The 24,611-nt window shown below is 45.6% G+C and overlaps 1 protein-coding gene across 1 annotated transcript in view; it reads left to right on the forward strand.

The window, feature by feature from the left end:
• The window catches only part of TMEM179 (transmembrane protein 179), a 59,718-nt gene extending 51,095 nt beyond the window's left edge, over positions 1-8,623 (forward strand). Inside the window, exon 4 of the mRNA XM_033952785.1 lies at positions 6,889-8,623. Within this exon, the coding sequence (XP_033808676.1) occupies positions 6,889-7,068 (180 nt within the window). The 3' untranslated portion in view covers positions 7,069-8,623. The remainder of the gene's footprint in view (positions 1-6,888) is intronic.
• Positions 8,624-24,611: the final 15,988 nt, after the last annotated feature.

Below are 24,611 nucleotides of genomic sequence, written 5' to 3' on the forward strand. Positions count from 1 at the left end.
TGGATATTGATTTTTACATAGAGAGCTACTCCTCTACCTTTTTGTCCATCTCTGTCCTTCCTAAAAAGATTATATCCCGGTATGTTTGCATCCCATCCATGTGATTCACTGAACCATGTCTCTGTGATAGCAACAATATCTAGATCTGCCTCTAACATCAGGGTTTGCAGATCATGAACTTTGTTGCTTAGACTGCGAGCATTTGTGATCATCGCTTTCCAACTATTTTTCAGCGGTAATCTCCTTTTTCGTTGCAATGCTAAGAAATGAGTTGCTGATATTGTTTATGTTGCAATCTTTACTAATATCACATATTTTCTTTTGCCGGGGGTGGTCTCTATAATTGTCTCTATAATTGTCCTTCATACATACACCTTCTAGTTTAAATGCCTAGAAACATATTGTCTAAATTTCTCTGCAAGGTTTCTTTTTCCTGCTGTAGTAATATGTAGCCCATCAGTGCAATATAGCTTCTTGTCCTTCCATGTATTTCCCCATCCTCCTATGTACCTGAAGCCTTCTTGATGACACCAGGCTTTGAGCCATCTATTAAAGTCCTCTGTGTTTTTCACTCTTTGCTCTCCCTTTCCATATGCAGGCAGTATTTCAGAAAAAGCTAAAGTCTTTACAAAAAGTTTCAAGCCCTCACCCAGCTCCCAAAAGGCTTTCTATGCTGCAAATGTGGAGTTGTTGGCCAGGTCATTTGTTCTCAGATGGATAACAACATCAGTGTTAAAATCCTTAGTTTCTTCCTTAATTATAGTCAGTATTTGCCTGGAACTCCTGGTAGCTGAGAATCCTGGAAGACATTTCACTATTTTGGTCTCCTCGCCTTATGTTCCAAGGTTAATGCCTCTGATGATGGAATCCCCCAACAGTAAGAGTTTTCTGTTTTTGGCTTTTTTATTTGTGCTTAGGGTGCGCTTGTTCTCTTGAGTTACCTTCATTGATTTCAGTCCCACCTCCCTTCTGTTTTCTTGAGTATCGCAGTGCACTAGTGGAGCGAAGGAATTCTGTAGAGGTAATATTAGTGAAGGTGGATGTTTCTGTGTTACATGTCGCAGTCTTCCTGAGCCTACTGTGACCCATTTATTCCTGGGCTGTTTTATTCTCAGGTGGTAAGTCGGTATGATTTTGTGGAGTGATGGAAGCTGCTTTAATTGTATTCAATTCCTGTTTAAGTTTGCAGAGCTCCTCCTTAATATTAGCAAGTTGAAGACAGATGGGGCAAGCCTTAAGTCTCCAAATACCGTATTTTCACGCATATAACGCGCGCGTTATACGCGTTTTTACCTACCGCGCATACCCCTCGCGCGTTATATGCGTGAGCGCGGTATACAAAAGTTTTAAAACATAGTTCCCACCCCGCCCGACGCCCGATTCACCCCCCCCAGCAGGACCGCTCGCACCCCCACCCCGAACGACCGCTCGCACGCGCTCCCACCCGCACCCGCAATCCACGATCGGAGCAAGAGGGAGCCCAAGCCCTCTTGCCCGGCCGACTCCCCGACGTCCGATACATCCCCCCCCCTGGCAGGACCACTCGCACCCCCACCCCGAACGACCGCTCGCACGCGCTCCCACCCGCACCCGCATCCACGATCGGAGCAAGAGGGAGCCCAAGCCCTCTTGCCCGGCCGACTCCCCGACGTCCGATACACCCCCCCCCCCCAGCAGGACCACTCGCACCCCCACCCCGAACGACCGCTCGCACGCGCTCCCACCCGCACCCGCATCCACGATCGGAGCAAGAGGGAGCCCAAGCCCTCTTGCCCGGCCGACTCCCCGACGTCCGATACATCCCCCCCCCCCCCGGCAGGACCACTCGCACCCCCACCCCGAACGACCGCTCGCACGCGCTCCCACCCGCACCCGCATCCACGATCGGAGCAAGAGGGAGCCCAAGCCCTCTTGCCCGGCCGACTCCCCGACGTCCGATACATCCCCCCCCCCCCGGCAGGACCACTCGCACCCCCACCCCGAACGACCGCTCGCACGCGCTCCCACCCGCACCCGCATCCACGATCGGAGCAAGAGGGAGCCCAAGCCCTCTTGCCCGGCCGACTCCCCGACGTCCGATACATCCCCCCCCCCCGGCAGGACCACTCGCACCCCCACCCCGAAGGACCGCCGACTTCCCGACAATATCGGGCCAGAAGGGAGCCCAAACCCTCCTGGCCACGGCGACCCCCTAACCCCACCCCGCACTACATTACGGGCAGGAGGGATCCCAGGCCCTCCTGCCCTCGACGCAAACCCCCCTCCCCCCCAACGACCGCCCCCCCCCCAAGAACCTCCGACCGCCCCCCAGCTGACCCGCGATCCCCCTGGCGACCCCCACGACCCCCCCACCCCCCTTCCCCGTACCTTTGGTAGTTGGCCGGACAGACGGGAGCCAAACCCGCCTGTCCGGCAGGCAGCCAACGAAGGAATGAGGCCGGATTGGCCCATCCATCCTAAAGCTCCGCCTACTGGTGGGGCCTAAGGCGCGTGGGCCAATCAGAATAGGCCCTGGAGCCTTAGGTCCCACCTGGGGGCGCGGCCTGAGGCACATGGGCCCAACCCGACCATGTGCCTCAGGCCGCGCCCCCAGGTGGGACCTAAGGCTCCAGGGCCTATTCTGATTGGCCCACGCGCCTTAGGCCCCACCAGTAGGCGGAGCTTTAGGATGGATGGGCCAATCCGGCCTCATTCCTTCGTTGGCTGCCTGCCGGACAGGCGGGTTTGGCTCCCGTCTGTCCGGCCAACTACCAAAGGTACGGGGAAGGGGGGTGGGGGGGTCGTGGGGGTCGCCAGGGGGGTCGCGGGTCGGCTGGGGGAGCGGTCGGAGGTTCTTGGGGGGGGCGGTCGTTGGGGGGGAGGGGGGTTTGCGTCGAGGGCAGGAGGGCCTGGGATCCCTCCTGCCCGTAATGTAGTGCGGGGTGGGGTTAGGGGATCGCCGTGGCCAGGAGGGTTTGGGCTCCCTTCTGGCCCAACTACCAAAGGTACGGGGAAGGGGGGTGGGGGGGTCGTGGGGGTCGCCAGGGGGGGTCGCGGGTCGGCTGGGGGGGCGGTCGGAGGTTCTTGGGGGGGGCAGTTGTTGGGGGGAGGGGGGTTTGCGTCGAGGGCAGGAGGGCCTGGGATCCCTCCTGCCCGTAATGTAGTGCGGGGTGGGGTTAGGGGGTCGCCGTGGCCAGGAGGATTTGGGCTCCCTCCTGGCCCGATATTGTTGGGGAGTCGGCGGTCCTTCGGGGGGAGGGATGTATCGGACGTCGGGGGGGGGCATCAGGCTTTCAGGATGGGGACAGACCTTCAAGGGGGGACAGTGCACGGAAGTCAGGGGGGTGAACGGAGAGTCGGAAAGTCAGGGCGGGCGAAAGGAGCGTCGGGCAGCATGCGCGGTATACCCGTGTGCGCGTTTTATACGGGTGCGCGTTATTTGCGTGAAAATACGGTAGTGTGTCTTGGAATTAAAGCACCACAGTGATTGCATAGAATAAAGGTCATCTTGATTGGTTGTGAAGTGACTTGATTTGAGTAGTCCTGATTATTACGATCAGACAGGCGCGATTCTGTATCTGTTGCCGGTGACAAGGGTGCCAATTAGAGAATTGGGGGTGGGGGGTGGGTAAGGCATCTTTTCTTTAAGACAGATGCGATTCTGTATAGGATGCTGGCGTGTGATTCTTAGCCGCCGAGACCAGCGTCCTATACAGAATCAGCCCCTAATGCATACTAAAATATAATAGATAATGACTCCAATGACTTCAAGAATACTATCAGCGATAATTGAAATTAAGTAACGGTGCCAATGGAGGGTGGGGAGTGTGGACCGCCACTGGCTGGCATTGGCTTCGGGGTCTTGAGGGCAGGAGCGATGTCTACTCAGTTCTGCCCATCACAGCTCCTTGTCAAAAATGGCTGCTGTCACTTCTAGCAGCAGCCTTGCAGCACTAGCGAGGGGTGGTCTGTTGTGATATTCAGTGACACCATCTGGTTAAGTGCCCCTGAATACCAATACTTCAAGCAGCCACAAGCAATTTAACCAGGCAAGAACGTTTCCTGCCTGATTAAATCACTTTGACTATCGGGCAGTAGGTGTCTATTGTCCTTAATAGAATAGGTTCCAACTGCAATGCCGTCTGGGTGCTCTTTCACTGAGTAAGTCTCTTAGGGGAAAACTATTCACTATAAACTGCTGCAACCTATATAAGCCAAGCAGTACAGTAAATTTTAATAAACATATATAGAATTCTATAAAGGAGGCATTTAACATTTACATCACAATTATGTATATAAATGATTAAAATGCTGGCACATTTGCATATAAATATCAAAAATCTACCTAAGTGCATATTTGATAGGTAGGTATAATAATAATAATAACAACTTTATTTTTGTATACCGCAGTACCATAACAGTTCAGAGCGGTTTACAGAGGAAGAGACTGTACACAGACAGCGATGTTACATACAAGACATTCAGATTAGCTTAGCAAATCGGGATTAGTCAGGTATATCCAGAGGCATATCAGAGATGCATGGCAGGGAGGGACTCAGAGAAATTTATCAAAGAGATAGATTTTAATTGATTTCCTGAAAGTTTGGTAGGAGGGTGAATTTGAAATGAGGGTGGTTAGACATTTGTTTCATTTGCCTGCTTGGAATGACAGAGCTCTATCAAGGAATCTCTTGTAGATACAGCCCTTTAAAGACGGGAAGGCAAACAGGTAGGCATTACGTGTGCGGGTGGAGCCTGAAAATTCAAAATGTTCCGACAGGTAGATTGGGGAAGAGCCTGTTAAGGTTTTGAAGCAGAGGCAAACAAACTTGAAGATGACCCTTGCCTCCATCGGCAGCCAGTGCAGTTTTCTGTAATACGGGCTTACAAGATCCGATTTTTTGAGATTGTAGATGAGGCGAACGGCAGCATTCTGTACGATTCTCAAGCGTTTGAAGGTTTTCTTAAAGGATCCCAGGTATATAATGTTACAGTAATCTAAGATGCTTAAGATTAGTGATTGGACCAGCAGTCGAAAGGAGAGGAAGTCGAAGTAGTGTTTGATGGTGCGAAGTTTCCAGAGGGTACAAAAGCATTTTTTAACCTGATCATTAGTATGGGCTTCGAAAGTCAGGCATCGGTCCAGGATGACTCCAAGGATTTTGATAGTAGGGTTAATTGGGTAGTTTAATCCGTTTAATTTCAAAGAGGTATTTGTTATCTTGTATGTAGGACTTGCCAAGAAAATCTTGGTTTTTTCTGGGTTCAGTTTTAATTTGAATAGTATGGTCCATTGTTCTATCTTGGTGAGGATGGATGAGGTGAATTGTTCCGTCTCTTGTGTCAGAGAGGTTATGGGAATGATAATTGTGATGTCATCGGCGTATATATATGATTTCAGTTTTAGGCAGATAACATAAGTCCCAATGAAGCCATGTAGACGTTGAATAGAGAGGGGGATAGAGGGGAGCCCTGTGGGACTCCGCAGGGATTGCACCAGGATTGGGAGAAGGTTCCGTTACAGTTGACCTGGTAAGTACACTTAGATGTGTAACTTGTACCATACTCTAAGGACTCTTTTTACAAAGGTGCATTAGAGCCTTAACGCACAGAATAGCTTGAGCGCTAGCCGCTACTGCATCCTTTTAAGCAGGCAGTAATTTTTCAGCTAGCGTGCGCTAATCTTGTGCGTGCGCTAAAAACGCTAGTGCACCTTAGTATAAGGAGCCCTAAGGTACATGTCATCTCTGGTATTAAGGCGTGTGCACTTACATCAGCTCCACCGCTCTGTGGCTGGTTTAAGTGCTCATGTATCTAACTTGTACGCACTCATCTGAACAAAGTGCACACATATTTTCCTATATAGAGTAAGCGCCATATGGGTGTTGTTATATGAGGGTGGTTTGAAAAGTTTGGTAAATTTCTATGAGATGGCGTCACAGTCCATTAAGGGCTCCTTTTACAAAGGTGCGCTAGCGTTTTTAGCGCATGCACTGGATTAGCGTGTACTAGCTGAAAAACTACCGCCTGCTCAAGAGGAGGCGGTAGCGGCTAGCGCACGCTATTCTGCGTGTTAAGGTCCTAACGTACTTTTGTAAAAGGAGCCCCAAGTCATCAATGCAGTCAATGAGTATTTTGCAGAGTTTAACAAAACCATCGTAGAATATCCCATACAGTTGCACAAAATTTTGTAAGGGACGCATTTGTGTGCATAAAACACTGGAAATGCCTTTGGAAATGATGATGTCTGGGGAACAGAGCTAGTGAATTAATAATAATAATAGCTTTATTTATATCCCATCATACCTTTTCAGTTCAAGACGGTATACAGTAAGATGGAAGTACAGTGTGGATATCGCAGGTATCAGTACAAGAGAGGAGAGCAGGGAGAATTTTAGGCCCATTCTATAGAAATGAAAAGTTTACTGCATTGCTTTGTGCTGTGAACTTTTAAAATCTTATCTTTAAATAAATTTAGGATGGTTTGGGGACCATTAGAAAAATACTGTAAGGACTGATAATATTTTTCTTTTCCTATGTTGATTGTACATATCTAGGGGGAGGGAGGGAGTGGGTGGGATATTTAAGGTCTTTGAGTGAGAAACTGATGGTAGGGGAGGGAGGGTAATTGTTTTGAAGGAATTGTGTGAGTTTTAAGTGATGTTAAATGAAATTGATTGTGTATTGTATATTGTATCACAGTTATTGAAAGTTTTAAAACGAATAAAGATGAAAAAATAAATAAATAAAATCTTGTCTTTAAAAAAAAATTTTTTTTTTTTGTTTTTACAAAGTGAAACTAATTACTCCATTAAGGTTGGAAACTGCGACATATTTAACTATAAGTACAGGCTTATGTTGTAAATTGTAATTCAAAAGTTTAATGCTGCTTTATGTTGCTTTGTCCAGTTTGGTCTTTGGGCGGCCTGGCTGGCTTGGCTGGGTGTGACGGTTCTCGTCTTTCTGAAGGTCTACCACAACTACAGGCAGGAGGATCTGCTGGACAGCTTGATCCACGAGAAGGAGCTGCTGATCGGACGGTCTGCTTCCAGAACTTCTCTACAGGACGAGAAGAGTGGCATCATTTAACACCCGTCCACAAGCCACCCTGCACTCTAGCTTTTCAGCTTCCACTAGTTGGTTAAGCTGAACACAGCGGTTGTAAGAATTTTGTTTAGCAAGCAGCTCCTAATTATGAAGGCACCACCTCTGTTATTTGATACATAATTTGAGCATTTGCCAAACCATACCGTATGCCCCTGAAGAAGGTACGTTCCTTTTTGATGGGTTTATACCTTTACTGTACGTTCATTCTGCTTTTTCCAGATTTAGCAAACAATTCATGCTTCCAGTGGTGTATTAAGGGGGGGGGGGCGGTCTGCCCCGGGCGCCGTCTTGGTGACGGCACAGGCACCCCTCCTCCTCTCTGCCCCCCCTTGCTCCTTCCCACTCTTCCCCCCGCCACGGGCGCGCCTTCACTTTCCCCCACCGTACCTCTGTCTCTTCACCAGCACGAGTGGCAGCTCCAACTTGCTGCTCACGCCAGCGTCGGCTCTCCCTATGACGTCCCTTCTGGGTCCAGCGCCAAGGAAGTGACATCAGAGGGCGAGCCGACGCGGGCAGCAAGTTGGTGATGCTGCTTGTGTCGGGGAAGTTAAAAGAGGTACAGGATAGGGAAGGGGTGTGCGTGTGTGGAAGGGGGACAGGGACAGAGCAGGAGGAGGTGGAGATGAGGGCGGGAGAGGGGCGCCTCTCGCCCTCGCTACGTCACTGTATTCTCCTCTGGTTTGATTCACTATGATACAGACTGAGCAGTGTATTTGGCCAAAGATTTAATAGCTATATTAAGGGCTTCAGTTCTTAGATGTCAATTTAGGTATTAATTTTCCAGTTAATTAGGGGTTCTTTTAAAGTATGAAAATCAGTATTTATGTGTCTTGGTGCCACAGGTATCATGGCTGCCTACCTTTTCCAGTGTGTCATTTAGGAGTTGTCAGCACTGAAGAGGTACAGCACTGAAGGCCATATTTTGGTGCCACTAAACGCCCTAATTGTGGCCGCCTAGCAACACCTACGTTCAGGATCCACGCCGAATTAACCATGCTGGTAATCAGCCAATCAAGAAAAACACTAATTAAGCAATTTAAGAGTTCATTGCTGAACTCTTACGACACCTAGCGACGCCTAAGTGGAGGTGCCCTCCCACGCCTAATGACACCTATGTTAAAAAGTAGGCATGATTAGGGCGGAGAATAAGTGTGGTTGAGTTAGGCGTCGTTAGGCGTCTGACATAGGTACTGCCAAATTAGGTGAGTGAAAACCTCACCTAATGGACTGGCACCTATGTCTAGGACATCTAGCAATGCCGAAGTCCACTTAGGTGCCCTTAAGCGTGATTTTATAAATGGTTCCTAGCGGTTGATTGACAACCATGCTGAGTGGCGTCTACAATGTAGGTGCCCTTAGGTGCCGTTTATAGAGTCTGGCCCTGAGTGACATATACAGGGCAAAGCAGGGGAGGGTGGAGAGAGTATTCATTTTCCCGTCCCATCCCGAGAGTTCTGTCCCTGTTCCTGCCCAATTCCTTCAAGCTCTGTCCTCATCTGCATAAGCCTCAAACACTTTGAAATCATAAGTAGCAACATTCTAGAGCTCAGATTGTGATGTCATAATGCCTCATTCCACCAATGCCTAAGCTCCGTCCTCATCTGCACAAGTCTCAAACACGTTAAAATCATAAGTGTTCGAGGCTTGTGTGGTTAAGGCAAAGCTTAAAGGAATGGGGCAGCGAGAAAACTCATGGAGACGGGGAAATTGAGTTCCTGCGGGGACAGGGAAAAATTTGTCAAGGTGCCTACTTGCGCCTAAAAAATTGGCATCGGAATCGCGTCCCCATAGGCGCTTTAGGCCGCCTAATGCCACTGTGGACAGCCAAGACGTCCAAGTAGGCTTTAAAAAAAAATTATTTGGATGTCCTGTTTGAAAATGGACATTTTGCCACTCCTGAATTTGGATGTTTAGTAGGAAATGTCCAAATTTTGACTTAGACATTCTATTGAAAATGTCCCTCAGTATGTTTGGGCAGGCTGGCTAGCTGTCATCTTGCATATTTCTATGTTTACTAACGTGTTAAAAATCTATTGACAGTATCACTAGTAAGAATATGTAGGAATATGAAACAACCCTACTCAGCAAGGGCCCGGTATTCAGTTGATGGCGATCAGAGTTTTCATGACCACCATAAGCATTAGACCCAGAAATGCAATGGTGTGCTATGTCCAGGCTTTGGCACTGAATATCTGGGTATATAGAGCTGGCCAAAATATAACCGGTTCAGTGTGATATTCGGCACTTAACCAGCTATAAGAATCGCACAAAGATAGGGCTGTCTTTTATGTGGTCAGCTTTAACTGGTTAAGTCCTAAATATTGCACTTAAATTAAGGGGGTGGGATTTGATATACCACCTTTCTGTAGTTGCGTCTGAAGCTCCTCACCATTTTCGACCACAAAAATGTCCAACTTAGAAACGTCCAAATCAATGCTTTTTAGATCTGGGAGGGATTATAACGGACTGGCCACATAGACATGCCAACAAAGTAGTGGGGTACCTTAGTGAACTTCACATAAAGGGTGCCAGATGTACATCTCACCATAACCTCCATTTATGTTGAATTCTCCAAACTCCCCCAAAACCTAATATACCCATCAGTCTACTACCTTAATAGCCCTTATGGCTGCAGGTGATACCTACAGTGTATGGCTGTAGAGTAGGGTTTTGGTGGGCTCATACTTTCCACCATAAATGTAGTGGTTAGAGTAGCTTATGGGCCTGGGTCCTCCTCTCTGTAGTTCACTAACTAACCCACTAGGTTACTTAAAACATATGTGTGATGCTCTACTAGGATTTCCCATACCAGGCACTGCTGTTCTACAGACAGGTATGTACTGTTCTATTTAGAAAGTTGGGGGCTGTGATCACTGGGGGAGTATGGAGGGGTCATTACTTAATCCCTCCAGTGGTCATCTTGTCAGTCTGGTTCCCTTTTTAGCACTTAGATGCTTCTAAAACAGGTCTAGGATGTCTTGCAAAAGGTTTCATTATCACTGCAAAACATCCACGTCTAGCCTGCCCAAAACACACCCAGAACATGTCCCTTTTTAGACTTAGATGAGCTAGAGCAGGGGTCTCAAAGTCCCTCCTCGAGGGCCACAATCCAGTCGGGTTTTCAGGATTTCCCCCAATGAATATGCATGAGATCTATGTGCATGCACTGCTTTCAGTGCATATTCATTGGGGAAATCCCGAAAACCCGACTGGATTCGGCCCTCGAGGAGGGACTTTGGAGACCCCTGAGCTAGAAGATGAATGACCCACGAGACATCCAAATTTCTCGTTTCAAAAATTGACACTTGGGATATTTTGGCAAGCGAAACATCCAAATGCCGACTTAGGAGGGTTTTTTTTGGACGTATTTATGGGGTCCTTTTATTAAGATGCACTAACTGATTTAGCACGCTCTAAAGATTAACGTGCACTAAATGCTAAGGCGCCCTTAGAATATAATGGATGCCTTTAGCATTTAGCGAGTTCTAATCTTTAGCATGCGCTAAATCAGTTAGCGTGCCTTAATAAAAGGACCCCTATGTTTTGATAGTTCTAATCTTTAGCATGCGCTAAATCAGTTAGCGTGCCTTAATAAAAGGACCCCTATGTTTTGATAGTTCTAATCTTTAGCATGCGCTAAATCAGTTAGCGTGCCTTAATAAAAGGACCCCTATGTTTTGATTATGCCCCTATCAACCAATCTCTACTATCCCTTCCTCTCTCAAATTCAGGAACAGTCTTTGTTTCCACCACCCCCAACTGGGAAGCTGTTCCATGCATGCACTCGGACCGCTGCTGTTCAATGTATTTATAAATGATCTAGAAACAGGGACGAAGTGCGAAGTAATAAAATTCGCGGACGACACCAAACTATTTAGTGGAGTTAGGACTAAAGAGGACTGCGAAGATTTACAAAGGGACCTGAACAAACTAGGGGAGTGGGCGACGAGATGGCAGATGAAGTTCAATGTAGAGAAATGTAAAGTCTTGCATGTAGGAAACAGAAACCCGAAGTACAGCTATACGATGTTAGGGCTGGAAATGGGTGAAAGTACCCAAGGAAAGGACTTGGGGGTACTAATGGACAACACAATGAAGCCGTCGGCACAGTGCGCAGCGGCCGCTAAGAAGGCAAATAGAATGCTAGGTATTATCAAGAAAGGTATTACAACCAGAACGAAGGATGTTATCCTGCCGTTGTATCGGGTGATGGTGCGCCCGCATCTGGAGTACAGCGTCCAGTATCGGTCGCTGTACCTTAAGAAGGATATGGCGATACTCGAGAGGGTTCAGAAAAGAGCGACGTAATTGATAAAGGGGATGGAAAACCTTTCAAATGCTGAAAGATTACAGAAATTGGGGCTCTTTTCCCTGGAAAAGCAGAGACTTAGAGGGGACATGATAGAGACTTACAAGATCATGAAGGGCATGGAGAAAGTGGAGAGGGACAGATTCTTCAAACTTTCGAAAACTACAAGAACGAGAGGGCATTCGGAAAAATTAAGAGGGGACAGATTCAGAACCAATGCTTGGAAGTTCTTCTTCATCCAAAGCGTGGTGGACACCTGAAATGCGCTTCCAGAGGGTGTGATAGGACAGAGTACGGTATTGGAGTTCAAGAAGGGATTAGATAATTTCCTGAAGGAAAAACGGATAGAAGGGTATAGATAGAGGGTTAATATACATGTCCTAGACCTGTTGGGCCGCCGCGTGAGCGGAGTGCTGGGCGTGATGGACCTCTGGTCTGACCCAGCAGAGGCCTTCTTATGTAAAAGACTGCAGAGCACGGTATAAAATGCAGGCAATGTTTATTCCAGTAACATTTGTTGCGCACAGATAAACCACCTTAAAGAGGTAAAGGGGCCCAACACCAGGGCAGGATTAATTCGTCGAGGCCCCCTACCCCACCATGCGCCCAGGTGGAAACAGGAAGCTACGTCAGAGGGAAGCTTTGGGCAAGCAGCACCGCTTGCACAATTACAGTTCCCGTTGCCTTTCTTACCCGCGTTGCTTGCTTGTCTTACCTTCCGTCGATGGGGGGAGGGCTGCGTTGCCGATTGGGGTGGGGCCCGCATTGCCGATTGGGGGGGGGGGGCACGTTGCCGATCGATGCTGGAGGGGCCCATCGCTGTTTGGAAAAAACAGTGTTGATGCCCTCCTTCATCGGGCCCCCCCTGACCATTTCGGGCCCTAGGCACGTGCCTACTTGGCCTATTGGTTAATCCTGCCCTGCCCAACACGGTCTGTGATGTACAGTATCTGTTCATTGAAAAGCCAGTCTTCAGAAAGGTAGGATCCAACTTACATAGAATGACTTGTTTTTCACAGGCCCAAAGAAAAATTACAGATACCATCGATATATAAAAATACAAGCTGATGCCCCGGCGTTGCACGGGTATTTAATTATAGCAATAACACTGTAAATGGATTCAAATAAAGATACTTTATAGTGGTGAATGAAATTATTGTTTTACAGCTTAATAAAAAGTACAATATTCAAATTATAATGTGAAATATTTGACAAAATGAATACAATACAACTAATGCAAAACGTGATTATAAACAACATTTTTAGTTTCACCTCCAGGAGCAAGAACATATAAATTGTTGGGTGAACCCACCCTTGAGCAAGCAACATAGAGTTGTGGGCCGAGAGACCCCCAGAACATATCACCCCAGGTAGTGAGGGATCTGCATACCAAGTTTCGTCCAAATTGGTCACAGTGAGAATGGCAGCTTTTTACATTTTTTCCATTGACATGAATGGGTGAAATCTGATTTTCTGTTTGTAGCTCCGCCCACGTGTGCAGGTGGGCCGCGAGACCCCCAGAACATATCATCCCAGGTAGTGAGGGATCTGCATACCAAGTTTCGTTCAAATCGGTCAAGCCGTTTTTGCGTGATCGCGGCACATACACACACACACATATACATACCTCCGATTTTATATATATAGATGTTAGCCAATTATTGCTATGGTATAACAAAATATATAGCATGAAACGAACTGACTGAGTCCTGCTACCAGTGGGACTGTGACTATCGCTGCAGTTGAATGGCATTTTTGAGTTCATTGTAAACACTTGATTGTAGCATAATGCAAAGCTATCATTTGCAGTTGAATACCCACGGAAATAGATACATGCTTTCCTAACCGAATACAAGCTGTAAGGAAATTGAAGGAGTTTCCCTGATGAACAACGCGTCTTCATCCTGGGTCCCTAAGATGGTGGGGAATAAACTATATACGCAACAAGTTTGCCAAGTAGGTGAACTGCGGTGTATGGTGGAGCGTAACCAATTTTTTTTTGGAATAAACATTGCCTGCATCTTGTACTGTGCTCTGCAGTCTTTTCTTGTTTTGGTTTCACCGTTTCTTCTGACTTGTTGGATTTTGCTTTTTTTGTCCGCTATCCATGCATTCACCCCCGTTTCTGTGAAGACGAATTTCCTCGGGCTACTCCTGAGCCTGCCCCCTTTCATTTTCATCCTATGTCTCTTCATTCGAAAGCTTCTTTTCAATTGAAGAAACTCTCTGCCACGTAGGTATTTAAATGTCTCTATCCTATGTCTCCTCTCCTGCTTTTCTCCCAAAGTATACTACTGAGATCTTTAATTCTGTCCCCTTATGCTTTTTGATGAAGACCACGGACTATTTTACTAGCAGACTGACTCCATTCTGTTTATATCTTTTTGAAGGTGCTGTCTCCAGAATTGTGCAGACTACTTTAAATGCGATCTCACTGGAGACTTTGAATGCCTGCAGATATCCTAAATGCTTGTTTATGAATGCAAAACTTAATTATATGTAAGTCTGTTTTAACTGTGTTTCCTATCTATTTCTATCCCCATTAAAGGCTGGAGCTACTATTCATGCCGTCCAGTTTATTTGATAGATTTTCCTTGAAATGCTTGTTGCAGGTTAGAGAATGACACAGGGACAAATTTTTCCCCGTCCCCACGGGAACTCATTTTCCCGCCCTGTCCCTGCAAGCTCTTTTCCTGTCCCTGCCCCATTCCATTAAGCTCTGTCCTCATCTGCCCAAGCCTCAAACACTTTAAAATCATAAGTAGCAACATTCTAGAACTCGGATTGTGATGTCATAATGCTTCATTCCACCAATGCCCAAGCTCTGTCCTCATCTGCCCAAGCCTCAAACACTTTAAAATCATAAGTAGCAACATTCTAGAACTCGGATTGTGATGTCATAATGCTTCATTCCACCAATGCCCAAGCTCTGTCCTCATCTGCCCAAGCCTCAAACACTTTAAAATCATAAGTAGCAACATTCTAGAACTCGGATTGTGATGTCATAATGCCTCATTCCACCAATGCCCAAGCTCTGTCCTCATCTGCACAAGTCTCAAACACTTTAAAATCATAAGTGTTCGAGGCTTGTACGGTTAAGGCAGAGCTTACAGGAATGGGGCAGGTTTAGGGACAGTGACAAAACTCATGTGGATGGGACTAGGAAATTGAGTTCCTGTGGGGACGGGACAAATTTGTTCCCGTGTCATTCTCTATTGCAGGTACAGGAGGTCTTGCAGGATTGACAGTCTCTAGTTTAGAGAGGAAGTGCATGTATTATAATATGGAGCTACACGGGCTTGAACAATACTGAGACTTGTAGCTTTAATTCTGCCAGTGTTATTGTATACTGTATATACAGGATTGTTTGGAAAGCACTGTTACTAGCTTTGGAATACTATAGAAAAATGTAAATAATGCAACTGATTTCCTCAAAATAAACGGTGTTGCTCTATTTTTTTCTGTTTCCAGCACTTCTTTGACTGAACGGCTCGTTTTTCACCATTTGGCGATGACTTTAATAATATTTTAGGCTAATCCCAACCTGGTTATAGATAAGTTTATCGGATAACAGTTATTGAATATTGAACTAATTGTGAATTATAATGCACACTTGATTTCTCACAGAAGATATATATTCCAAGGAGGTTTTTCTAATGATAGCCCTTGAATGGGAAGATTGAGCAAGACAGCGTCATAGCTCAGCTTCTGTGAGAACTGGAAGTCTTCTTATAAAAAAATAATGAAAAAAATCTATAACCGGGTTGGGATTAGCCTTAGATTCGGCTCATAGAATTGTCTTGGTCTTCAAGATAATAATATTGCTTAGCGGTTGATTTATTAATACTAAGCCATGCTCATTTTGAAAATACCATCATTTAGAAGGGAAAGGTAGGTTATTTCACCGCAAGTCATATTATTTTCGCACAGGGTATCATTGCATAAAACGACTTGCGATAAAATAACCCGTCTTAATGGTAGCCCACACTGATACCTTCCCCCTTCAGTGGCTTCTTGGTGTTACCATCTTTGGGTAGATGTCGCCCCCTTTTTTGACTTGTACCCAACTCGGTCTCACAGATCCCCCCTCTCCAATGCCTTACCCCCTCCCAACTCTGTCCACCAGTATTGTACAATCCCCTCACCCAATACCAGACCACCCTACAGACCCCCCCTCCCTACCTAAATAAAGTTGTCTATAAAGATTTAGCACTATTAACGTTGAGCTATTATTCTTTGATTTATTTGTTGTGGAGGCGGCACCCAAGTTAGGCATGCCGAGGCTATATTCAATGAATCCACATGCAACTTTTTGGAATGCATTTGACATGCCATACCCCCTTTTCGAGTTACATGCTAATAGAGTTTGGCATCATGCCTTATAGAATAGCCCGCAACTGTGTGCGGACACAGATTTTAAGAAGTGTCAATTAATATCAATAATTGGTTGTTGGCACCCAATTACTGAAGTTAATTGGCTCATTACGCAATTAATTTGTGTTTTCATCTTGGGTACTTGCATAAATTTAGGCATGAAATTCCGGGTACCATATGTAGAATCTGGGGGCATATGAGTGTGTGGGTGAATCTTTAGTGGGGTTTATTTGCGTACAGTGTGTGTTATGTGGTGTTAGTAAATGGCCACTGTACAACCAATCGTAAGTAGCCATATTCGCTTTTTCACATTTCAAACAGATATAGAGAGCCAAAAAAAAAAAAAAAGCACTATGGGCCTCCAAGGGTGGCCAAGCATCATATCTTTAATGCAGGACAACTGGGTGAGATACTATCAAAAGCTCTTAGGAACCAATTGCCACACAAGTGCATACAAAATTCTCTTGTGCTTTTGTGTCAGCTGCCTTACTAAGGGCTTTTAACAGTATCTCACTCAGCTGTAATACCAAGGCTGACCCCCTGATGCAGGTGGTATGCTGAAACACAGCCGTGTCGGGTCCTATATTAAAGATTTCCTATTTAGCCACCGTTGGAGGTCCCAGGTGCTTTTTTCCAGTTCTTCTGTTTCTTTGCTGTTTGGATTCCGTCTCTGGTTGTCTTCAAACATGTTTAAAGGACACTTGATTGAGAAATGTTTGAAAAGCTCAGTTGTTTAGAATTCACATATGATTTGTGAGCATGTAGGCATGTACTTTTTATATTATTAGTTCAGTATACCCCACTTTCTCCAAATTGTCTTCAGTTTCTTCAAGTGCTTTTAAGTGCATTACTTATCCATTGAAAACAACACATTTGGTGAGCAGAGATGTAAAAAAAAAAAAAAAAATTGTCTTTTTGCCATATACGAGTAATTACATTTCAGTATCTGCCTGTTCGTAATTTCTATCTGCTGCTCTGCTTTCCTTCAACTTACGTTTTCCGCTGTTATAGGTTTTATTTTCCATTTATGGCAAAGGTTATCAGATGAGCAAAATCTTTTTCTATTCTTTTGGACACTGTTATCAGAGCTGTTCATTTGGAAATGGTAGTAAAACCCCATAGAACTGCAAGTGCATTGATTTGGAATCCGTGATGTACAGTATCTGTTCATTGAAAAGCCAGTCTTCAGAAAGGTAGGATCCAACTTACGTAGAATGACTTATTTTTCACAGGCACTAAGGAAAAATTACAGATACCATCAATATATAAAAATATGTTAGACAATTATTGCTATGGTATAACAAAATATATAGCATGGAACGAACTGACCGAGTCCTGCTCCTAGTGGGACTGGTGACTATCGCTGCAGTTGAACTGCATTTTTGAGTTCATTGTAAACACTTGATTGTAGCGTTATGCAAAGCTATAATTTGCAGTTGAGTACCCACGGAAATAGATACATGCTTTCCTAACCGAATACAAGCTGTAAGGAAATTGAAGGAGTTTCCCTGATGCCCTAGCTGTGCAAGCAAAACTCATGAGGTTTATGGACCGAATAAAACTCCCAAGATTAAAGGAGAGGCTTGGTAATTAACCTGGCACTCAGTCCCTGCTATCTATGATATTAGACAAATACTATTTACTGTCTCAATGAACTTTAGTGCTTGTTCCCAGACATTCGAGCTAGGTGAAAGCTTCTGGAAGGGTGATTCACATGAGCGATTGTATCATTTCTAGTAAAAAGAAGGTGGTTATTTTTCTGCAGCAAGGTACTGTAAATACATTAACACTTGCCATCAAAAGGTATTTTACACGTCCAATCTCAAATGTGTTTTAATCCGGGACTGCTAAACATTTTGACTCAAAATTAAAGAGAAGAAAACGGGAAAAAAAGTTGGCAAAAATCAGGAGTTGGAACGTGCACAAGCCATGAAGAAGAATCTGGGCTCTTTTAAGTGTCACAGTTTGAACACGCTCTTTAATCTGGTTTGAAAAGATTGCTGGGTTAGTATCATTAGTTATCGTTGTTTTGCATGTACCATGACAAGAATGAGCCTCATTCTTAAACCTGGACATATTAGGTATGACTCTCATGTTTCCATTGTCATGCTTGCGCCCTTCTTAATATTCGGTTTTATGGAAGCTCCGCACCATCAAGAAGTTTTTCGACGAACCTTCGTTTCGTTTGCTGGTGCAGACGTCCATTTTGAATATTCTAGATTACTGTAATGTTATATATTTAGGGGCTTACCAAAAAAAATACTCAAAAAACTGAGATTGATTCAGAACGCCTCATGTTTGGACTAAAAAAAATGGGAGAACATTACCCCTTTTTATCAAAAACTTCACTGGTTGCCAGTAGAGACCAGAGTTTTGTTCAAGTTTTCCTGTATTTGTCACAAAGCAGATTTTGGGATGCTACCAGATTATCTTGCTTCTCAGTTTTCTTTGAACTAGAGTACACCTAGAATAAATCTATTTAATTACCCTTCTCTAAAATTATGTCAATATAAGAAGTTTTTTTGACAGAATTTTATCATTCCAGGCCGCTAAATTGAATACATGGCTTGGAAAACCTATATTAGAGGCTACTTCTTATTCTGATTTTAGAAAATCACTAAAGACACGCCTGTTTGACAGGTTTACATCTTAGTTGTGTTACTGTTTAACTTCTCCTTGCCTTTTAATTTTTCAACTGATGCATTCCAGTTTTTTTGACTGTTTTAATATGTTCTCTCTATATATTGATTGTATGTGTTTTTTACTTTGTTGTGAACCGCTTTGAACTTTTGGTATAGTGGTATACAAAAAAATAAATTATTATTATTAATTATTATTATTCATTGCGCCAAGTTCTGGAAGGAAGCTCGCAGGATAAGCTGCATCTACGACAAATGTACCTTTGCACCAGATTTTCCTGCTTGCTGATTTCCAGATGACATCCTGTCTCCCTCCACACAGCGACTCTTTCCTTCTGATACGTTTGCATTATATAGAACGACTGAAATCCCTTATCTGGCAGCAATGTACGGTCCTGAAACGTGAAAATGCATCAGCGTTCGCTACCGTGGCATAAACCAAGTCCAGCCGCTGCAAACGGCCTGCCTTATCTGACGGAGGCAGGCAGCCAAGTGGGAATACTGGGTGGAACTGTTACAGAACAAGAGCAGTGCCAAGATCAGGAGAATGCAAACCGAAATCAGCAGGAACCAGGATAATGAGGAGATTGAACCATCAAAATCTAAAACAAAGAAACAAGATGCAAGTTTAGGTGTTATTTGATTGCTTTATAACTGCCCTACCGTGGTTATCTTTATATACAGTGCTGCCTATGACTTACACCACACGGACATCCTCCTCTCCCTACACAGAGGACGTCAGTTATAAAAGATTAAAGGCAATCAAGCGTTTAAAAGCAGAATTACAATCAGAACAGATTTGCCACAACTAATAGGTGCTCTCAGGTATTCTTAATTATTATGTTTTCCCATTTAAGAGAAACATTAAGTTAAATAGCATGTGAAGCATCACCGTAGGCCCTGGGGGGAAGGGGGGGGGGAAGTGCCATCCCAAAAAACTGCCTTGCTCCCACTTAGCCACTCCAGAATTAGCACACTTGCTTCACCAGTTCATACCTCTCTCTATTCCCCTACCCTCCTCTAGGTATAACGCTGGACTCCTGCTTCTCTCTGTCTCTCCCCCCAAGGGCTCCACCAACTTGCGGTGTTTACCAGCACTGCTAACTGCAATTACAACAGGCACTCTCTGGCCAGCCCCAGGGTCCTTCCCTCTGTCTCAACTTCCTGTGGCCGCATGGGAAGAACACGGAAGAAGGAAAGCTTCCGGTAGAGAATGACATAGGGACAAATTTGTCCCGTTCCCACGGGATCTCAACATCCCTGTCCCATCCCTGTAAGTTTTGTTCCTGGTCCTGTTCCACTCCTGCAAGTTCAAGACACTTTCTTTTCCTTTGCAGCTCAGAACCAAATGTTTCAAGGGGAGAAGAAAGAGGCTGAGGTGCCAAGCCCGCTGGTTTTAATTTATGAAACCGAGAATCTCGGAGAGAGAAGCGGGAGCCAGAAGGCCCTGAGCATGTGCAGATGCTCAAGGCCCAGTCCGGCAAGCAGCACGATCTTTGGGCACCGGCACCTCCTGTGGGTTGGTGCTGCATGCCGGTGTCAGATGGGGGTAAGGCTTCAGTTTGGGCGGGCGTTCGTGAGGGGGGGGGGTAATGCTGGTTCGGGGGGGGGACAATGCTGGTTTGCGGGGGTGAGGATGTGGAAGGGCACCAGTGGCCTCAGGGGTTGGGGGTTCTTTTGGGGATGTGATGGGGTGGGGTGGAGCAGCGCCGGTGGCTACCGGTGTGTTGGGGGGGAGGAAGGTGGAACCAATCAAGCGAGTTTCCCTTACTTCCTATGGGGAAACTCGCTTTGATATACGAGTAATTTGGTTTACATGCATGCTTCTGCAACGAATTATGCTCGTAAACCATTTTTTTTGACACGCTTTGCTTTTACTTTGTGGAACAACTTGCAGAATTCTTCGCTTGCTTATATTTTGCTCTGTTTTGGTCTCTCGTGTTTAAAACGCAACAAAACTTTTTGACCTCACAAGGAACATAAAATGTATGCAAACAAGTTAGCCACCAAAAGGAAGTGGGACTATAGAACAGGTAAGAATGATCAGGCCAACTGCCCACACTAGCTCCTGTTGGTGGGATAAAGTGTGGGGGAAGGAATTCCACTGTAAAATGAAATACTATAATAATAATATAATAATGATGAAGTAAGTCCTCAGTGTGAGGTTGCAAGCTTGAGGCAGCCAAAAGTTCAAAAAGAACCACAGCCACCGCTCTTAACCTTCCTGGGCTTTTTGCCATCACAGGAACATACTATGTGTGAATAAATGTAGTGAAAAAAACTTAGGGCTAGATTCACTAAGCAAACCGATTGTGTACCGATTGGTTTGCAGCCCCTTTGCGACCCGATTTTACTCCGGCTCGATTCACATACCTCTCTACCAATCCGATTCTGATCTGTGCATGCAAATGAGGGGAACGGCATGCAAAGTAGGCAGGGACGCAATTCACAAAACAAATTTCGCGATCCGACTGGGCTAGCCGATCAACCCAAGAAGCGACTGCTGGGGACCAGTTGCAAACGTCCTTTCTGACTTTCCAGCTCCATTGCTGTCCTGCTCTCTGCTGCCCCGAATCTCTCCTGCCTGCCGCACTGATGCTCTGCCCCGAATTGCCACCCTGCTCTCCCCGCCCTTCCCCGCCCAGCGAGCCCGTGGTTTTAACCCGCAGGTTTAAGTAGGTTAAAATCACGGGCTCACAAAGAAGCCTGCAGGACTGCTGCCAGGGATCAAGTCGGGGCCCACCCAAAAAAAAACAACAATGCAGAAAATGAACACAAACGCATGTGCAGACCATCTACAGGGAAAGCAGATGGTATGTGCATGCATCTGGATCACACACTAGCGATCCGTGTCGGCACATGGGGGCATTCCTCCGATCGCCCTCATTTGAATATTGTTGATTGAAGAATCCATCGGACTTGCTCGGATCAGACACGGATCAGTCACGATCGGGCAGGTTTGTGAATCTAGCCCTAATACTCTTAGGGCTCTTTTTACAAAGCGATTTTAGCGCGCGCTAGCCACTATCACCTCCTTTTAAGCACGCGCTGCTTAAAATGAGGCGGTAGCAGCTAGCGCGCTAAAATCGCTAGCACGCCTTTATAAAAGGAGCCTTTAGTATAATTCACAAAATAAGAGTGAAAACCCTGCCCCACACGTTCAGCACAGAAGAATAAACAAGCTGAAAAAGTCAAAAACAGCAGTATCGTAGCTTAATGAGTCAGATAATACGCCGGGAGAGAAAAGTTTGTTGTAAAACTCTCCTCCAGTCTCCAGGGTTTGACCAGGCTTGGTTTCAGGGACAAAAGCCCCTTCCCCAGGAACCAAACCTAAGGAGGACTGACAATAAGCTGCCTAAGAAACAAAAACTTGACTACACCGCTTTAGATTAGCTGAGTACTCGGCAGGAGGAGGAGCTTGTTTACTTTATTTTTCTCGGCTGGAGGTGGGCAGGATTTTCACTGTTATTTTGTGAATTATAATGAGTGATTTGCACTATACACTTCTCCCTCCGTATTCGCGGGGGTTAGGTGCAGAGCCGGCCCGCGAATAGGGAAAAATCACGAATAATTTTTTGGGCCAGCTCTGACCCACATCCGTCTCTCTCCTGCGTCCCGGCCCTCCCCCAGACCTTACCTCTGCTCTCCCTGTGGTAGGCTGTCTGGCCACTGGCAATTACATTGCCCGTTTCCCCTTCCTGCTGGCAGTACTGCTGCTTTGCTTCGAGCTGTGCGCTGCTCCTTGCTATGTGCTAGCTACACGAAGCTCCTTGCTCCTTGCTAGCTACGTGGAGGTCTTCAGGTTGACTCTTTGGCTGCTGCCCCCTGGTGGTCTAGCGGTGACACGGGGCAGGAATGATCTTCCTATGCTCCTGCCCCGTGCAAAGCCGTCATCAAAATGTCTCGAGACTACAACGGGAACTCATGGCAGCCATTGATGAAGGCTTTGCACGGGGCAGGAGCATAGGAAGATCGCTCCTGCCCCGCGCCACCACTAGACCACCAGTTAAGGTTCAAGGAGGTTCGGGCAGCCTGCAAAAACGCAGAAAAAAAATTCACGAATAAGTGAAACCGCAAGTAGGGAAACCGTGAATCCGGAAGGAGAGCTGTATAAGTTTTTTTCACTACATTTATTCACACATAGTATATACCTGTAATACGGTGGGGCTAAGTTGGCCCAGGAAGGTTAAGGGTGGTGGATGTAGTTCTTTTTGAACTTTTGGCTGCCTCAAGCTTGCAACCTCACACCGAGGACTTACTTCACTATTATTATAGTATTTTAGTGTTACAGTGGAATTCCTTCCCCCCACTTTATTGGCACTTGCTGCTCAGTTAGCGACTTTTAAGATATTCAGCAGCAATGAGGGTTTATTTGTTTTTCTCTTTTTTTTCCCTGTTGGTGGGATGGCAGAAGTTCTTCATCACACAGTCCTTCCAGAAACAGTGATATTGCAGGCTTGCAGCAGAGCCTCACAAAAAGCATATCTTCATGTGCACTTTTAATGTACTTTAGTCAATGCTGAAGGTCAGAAAAAGTGTAGCAATCTCTATGAGAAGCTAATAAAAGTTCACAAGAGAATTTCAGGTGGACTTGAACTCTTTGCTAAGGCTCCGTCTCTCAATCCCAACTATTGTCTTTTTTAATGTGCTTTGCTTTTGCCCTGGAATACCCTAATATTCTACCCCAGCCCTTAAAGAATATTCTGCAATCTAGAACTCTAAGCACTTAGAAGAAAACATTTTAAATATGGTATTTAATTTATTCCCAGGTATTGTTTGCCCTTAATTTTCATAAAGGAGGTTAATAAATAGTGGCACAGCCATGGGTGGGCCCAGGTCCACCCACTTTGGGCTCAGGCCCACCCAGTAGCAGGACCTCTATGAGGTAGCTGATGGGGATCGCCCAAGCCCCACCAGCTAAAAACTCCCAAAACCTTTAAAGGGCTGATCTTCGCCTGCAGAGAGCAGCATAACTGACACACATTGTTTTCCCCACAGCCTTCCTTCTGACTTAACTTCCTGTTTCTGCGGAGGTAGAGTGCATCAGAAGGAAGGCTGTGGGGCCGGTGTGAGCAGCGTGTAACATAGTACCATAGTAGATGATGGCAGATAAAGACCCGAATGGTCCATCTAGTCTGCCCAACCTGATTCAGTCTAAAAATTTGTTTTTTGGGGTTTTTTTTTTTCTTCTTATCTATTTCTGGGCAAGAATCTAAAGCTCTGCCCGGTACTGTTCTCAGGTTCCAACTACGCTGCTCACCGCTAGTGATGATCGGCTCTTTGAAAGGTAGGCAGCAGAAGCGGCAGTGGCGGAGGGGAGGATGGTCCAGATTGGATTGCCTCATCTCGCTTGGGTGAGAGAGGCCCCCCTCCAAACTGGATGTTTGGCTACACCCCTGTTAATAAACTCTGATAAAATAAATAAGTAACGGCAAGTCCACGTGGAACTGTCATTATAGAGTTTGCACTCAGGGGTGCCTAAATTGGCGCCTAAAAAAAAAAGGCGCTGGCCACGTGTTAATTACACTTAGGCGCCATTTACAGCATCACGGCTAGTGGCACCTATATAAAAACTTAGTCACCTGAAATGTTGGTGAGGGTTTTAAAGGCCTACATTTCAGACGTCTAAGTTTTTGGAGAATTGCGCTTAGTGGTGCCTAACTCATGCTGCACCCATAGAAACGCCTACCTAGGCGTTAAGTGCTGCTAACTGCATTGCGCAAAGCCGCGCTAGCGGCTGCCGTACGGCAAAAGCCCCAACACCCTTTAAATCCCTATGGCTTCACAGTTACTGCAGTGGCAGGTGCTAGCGTGGCTTTGTAAGGGGGCGGGGGAAGGATACATTTTTTAAAAACCAATTATTGAGGCTCTTAAGGGCATTTTGTCAATTAAGTTAGGCGGCTGACTTTAAGTGCCCTTTATAGAATCAGCCCCTCAGCGCGCATCCTTCCAGTGCATAAATTTCAGAGCCATCTATCGAATTTACCCCTTGATGCCCTTGAGGTTTATTATTTGACAAATACTAATTGCAACTATTGGCAGAGTCTCACAAATGCAGCAAGAGAACAAAGCATGAAAGTATTTGAGTGGATAAGTAGTTAATTATACAGCAGATGCCATTATTAAACTGGTCCTGTTCCACAATGAACACGAGATCCATGATGTGTGCATACTTCATGGGATCATAAACAATATTGATAATC

This window comes from Geotrypetes seraphini, chromosome 7 (assembly GCF_902459505.1).
Source record: "Geotrypetes seraphini chromosome 7, aGeoSer1.1, whole genome shotgun sequence".
Lineage (NCBI taxonomy): Eukaryota > Metazoa > Chordata > Amphibia > Gymnophiona > Dermophiidae > Geotrypetes > Geotrypetes seraphini.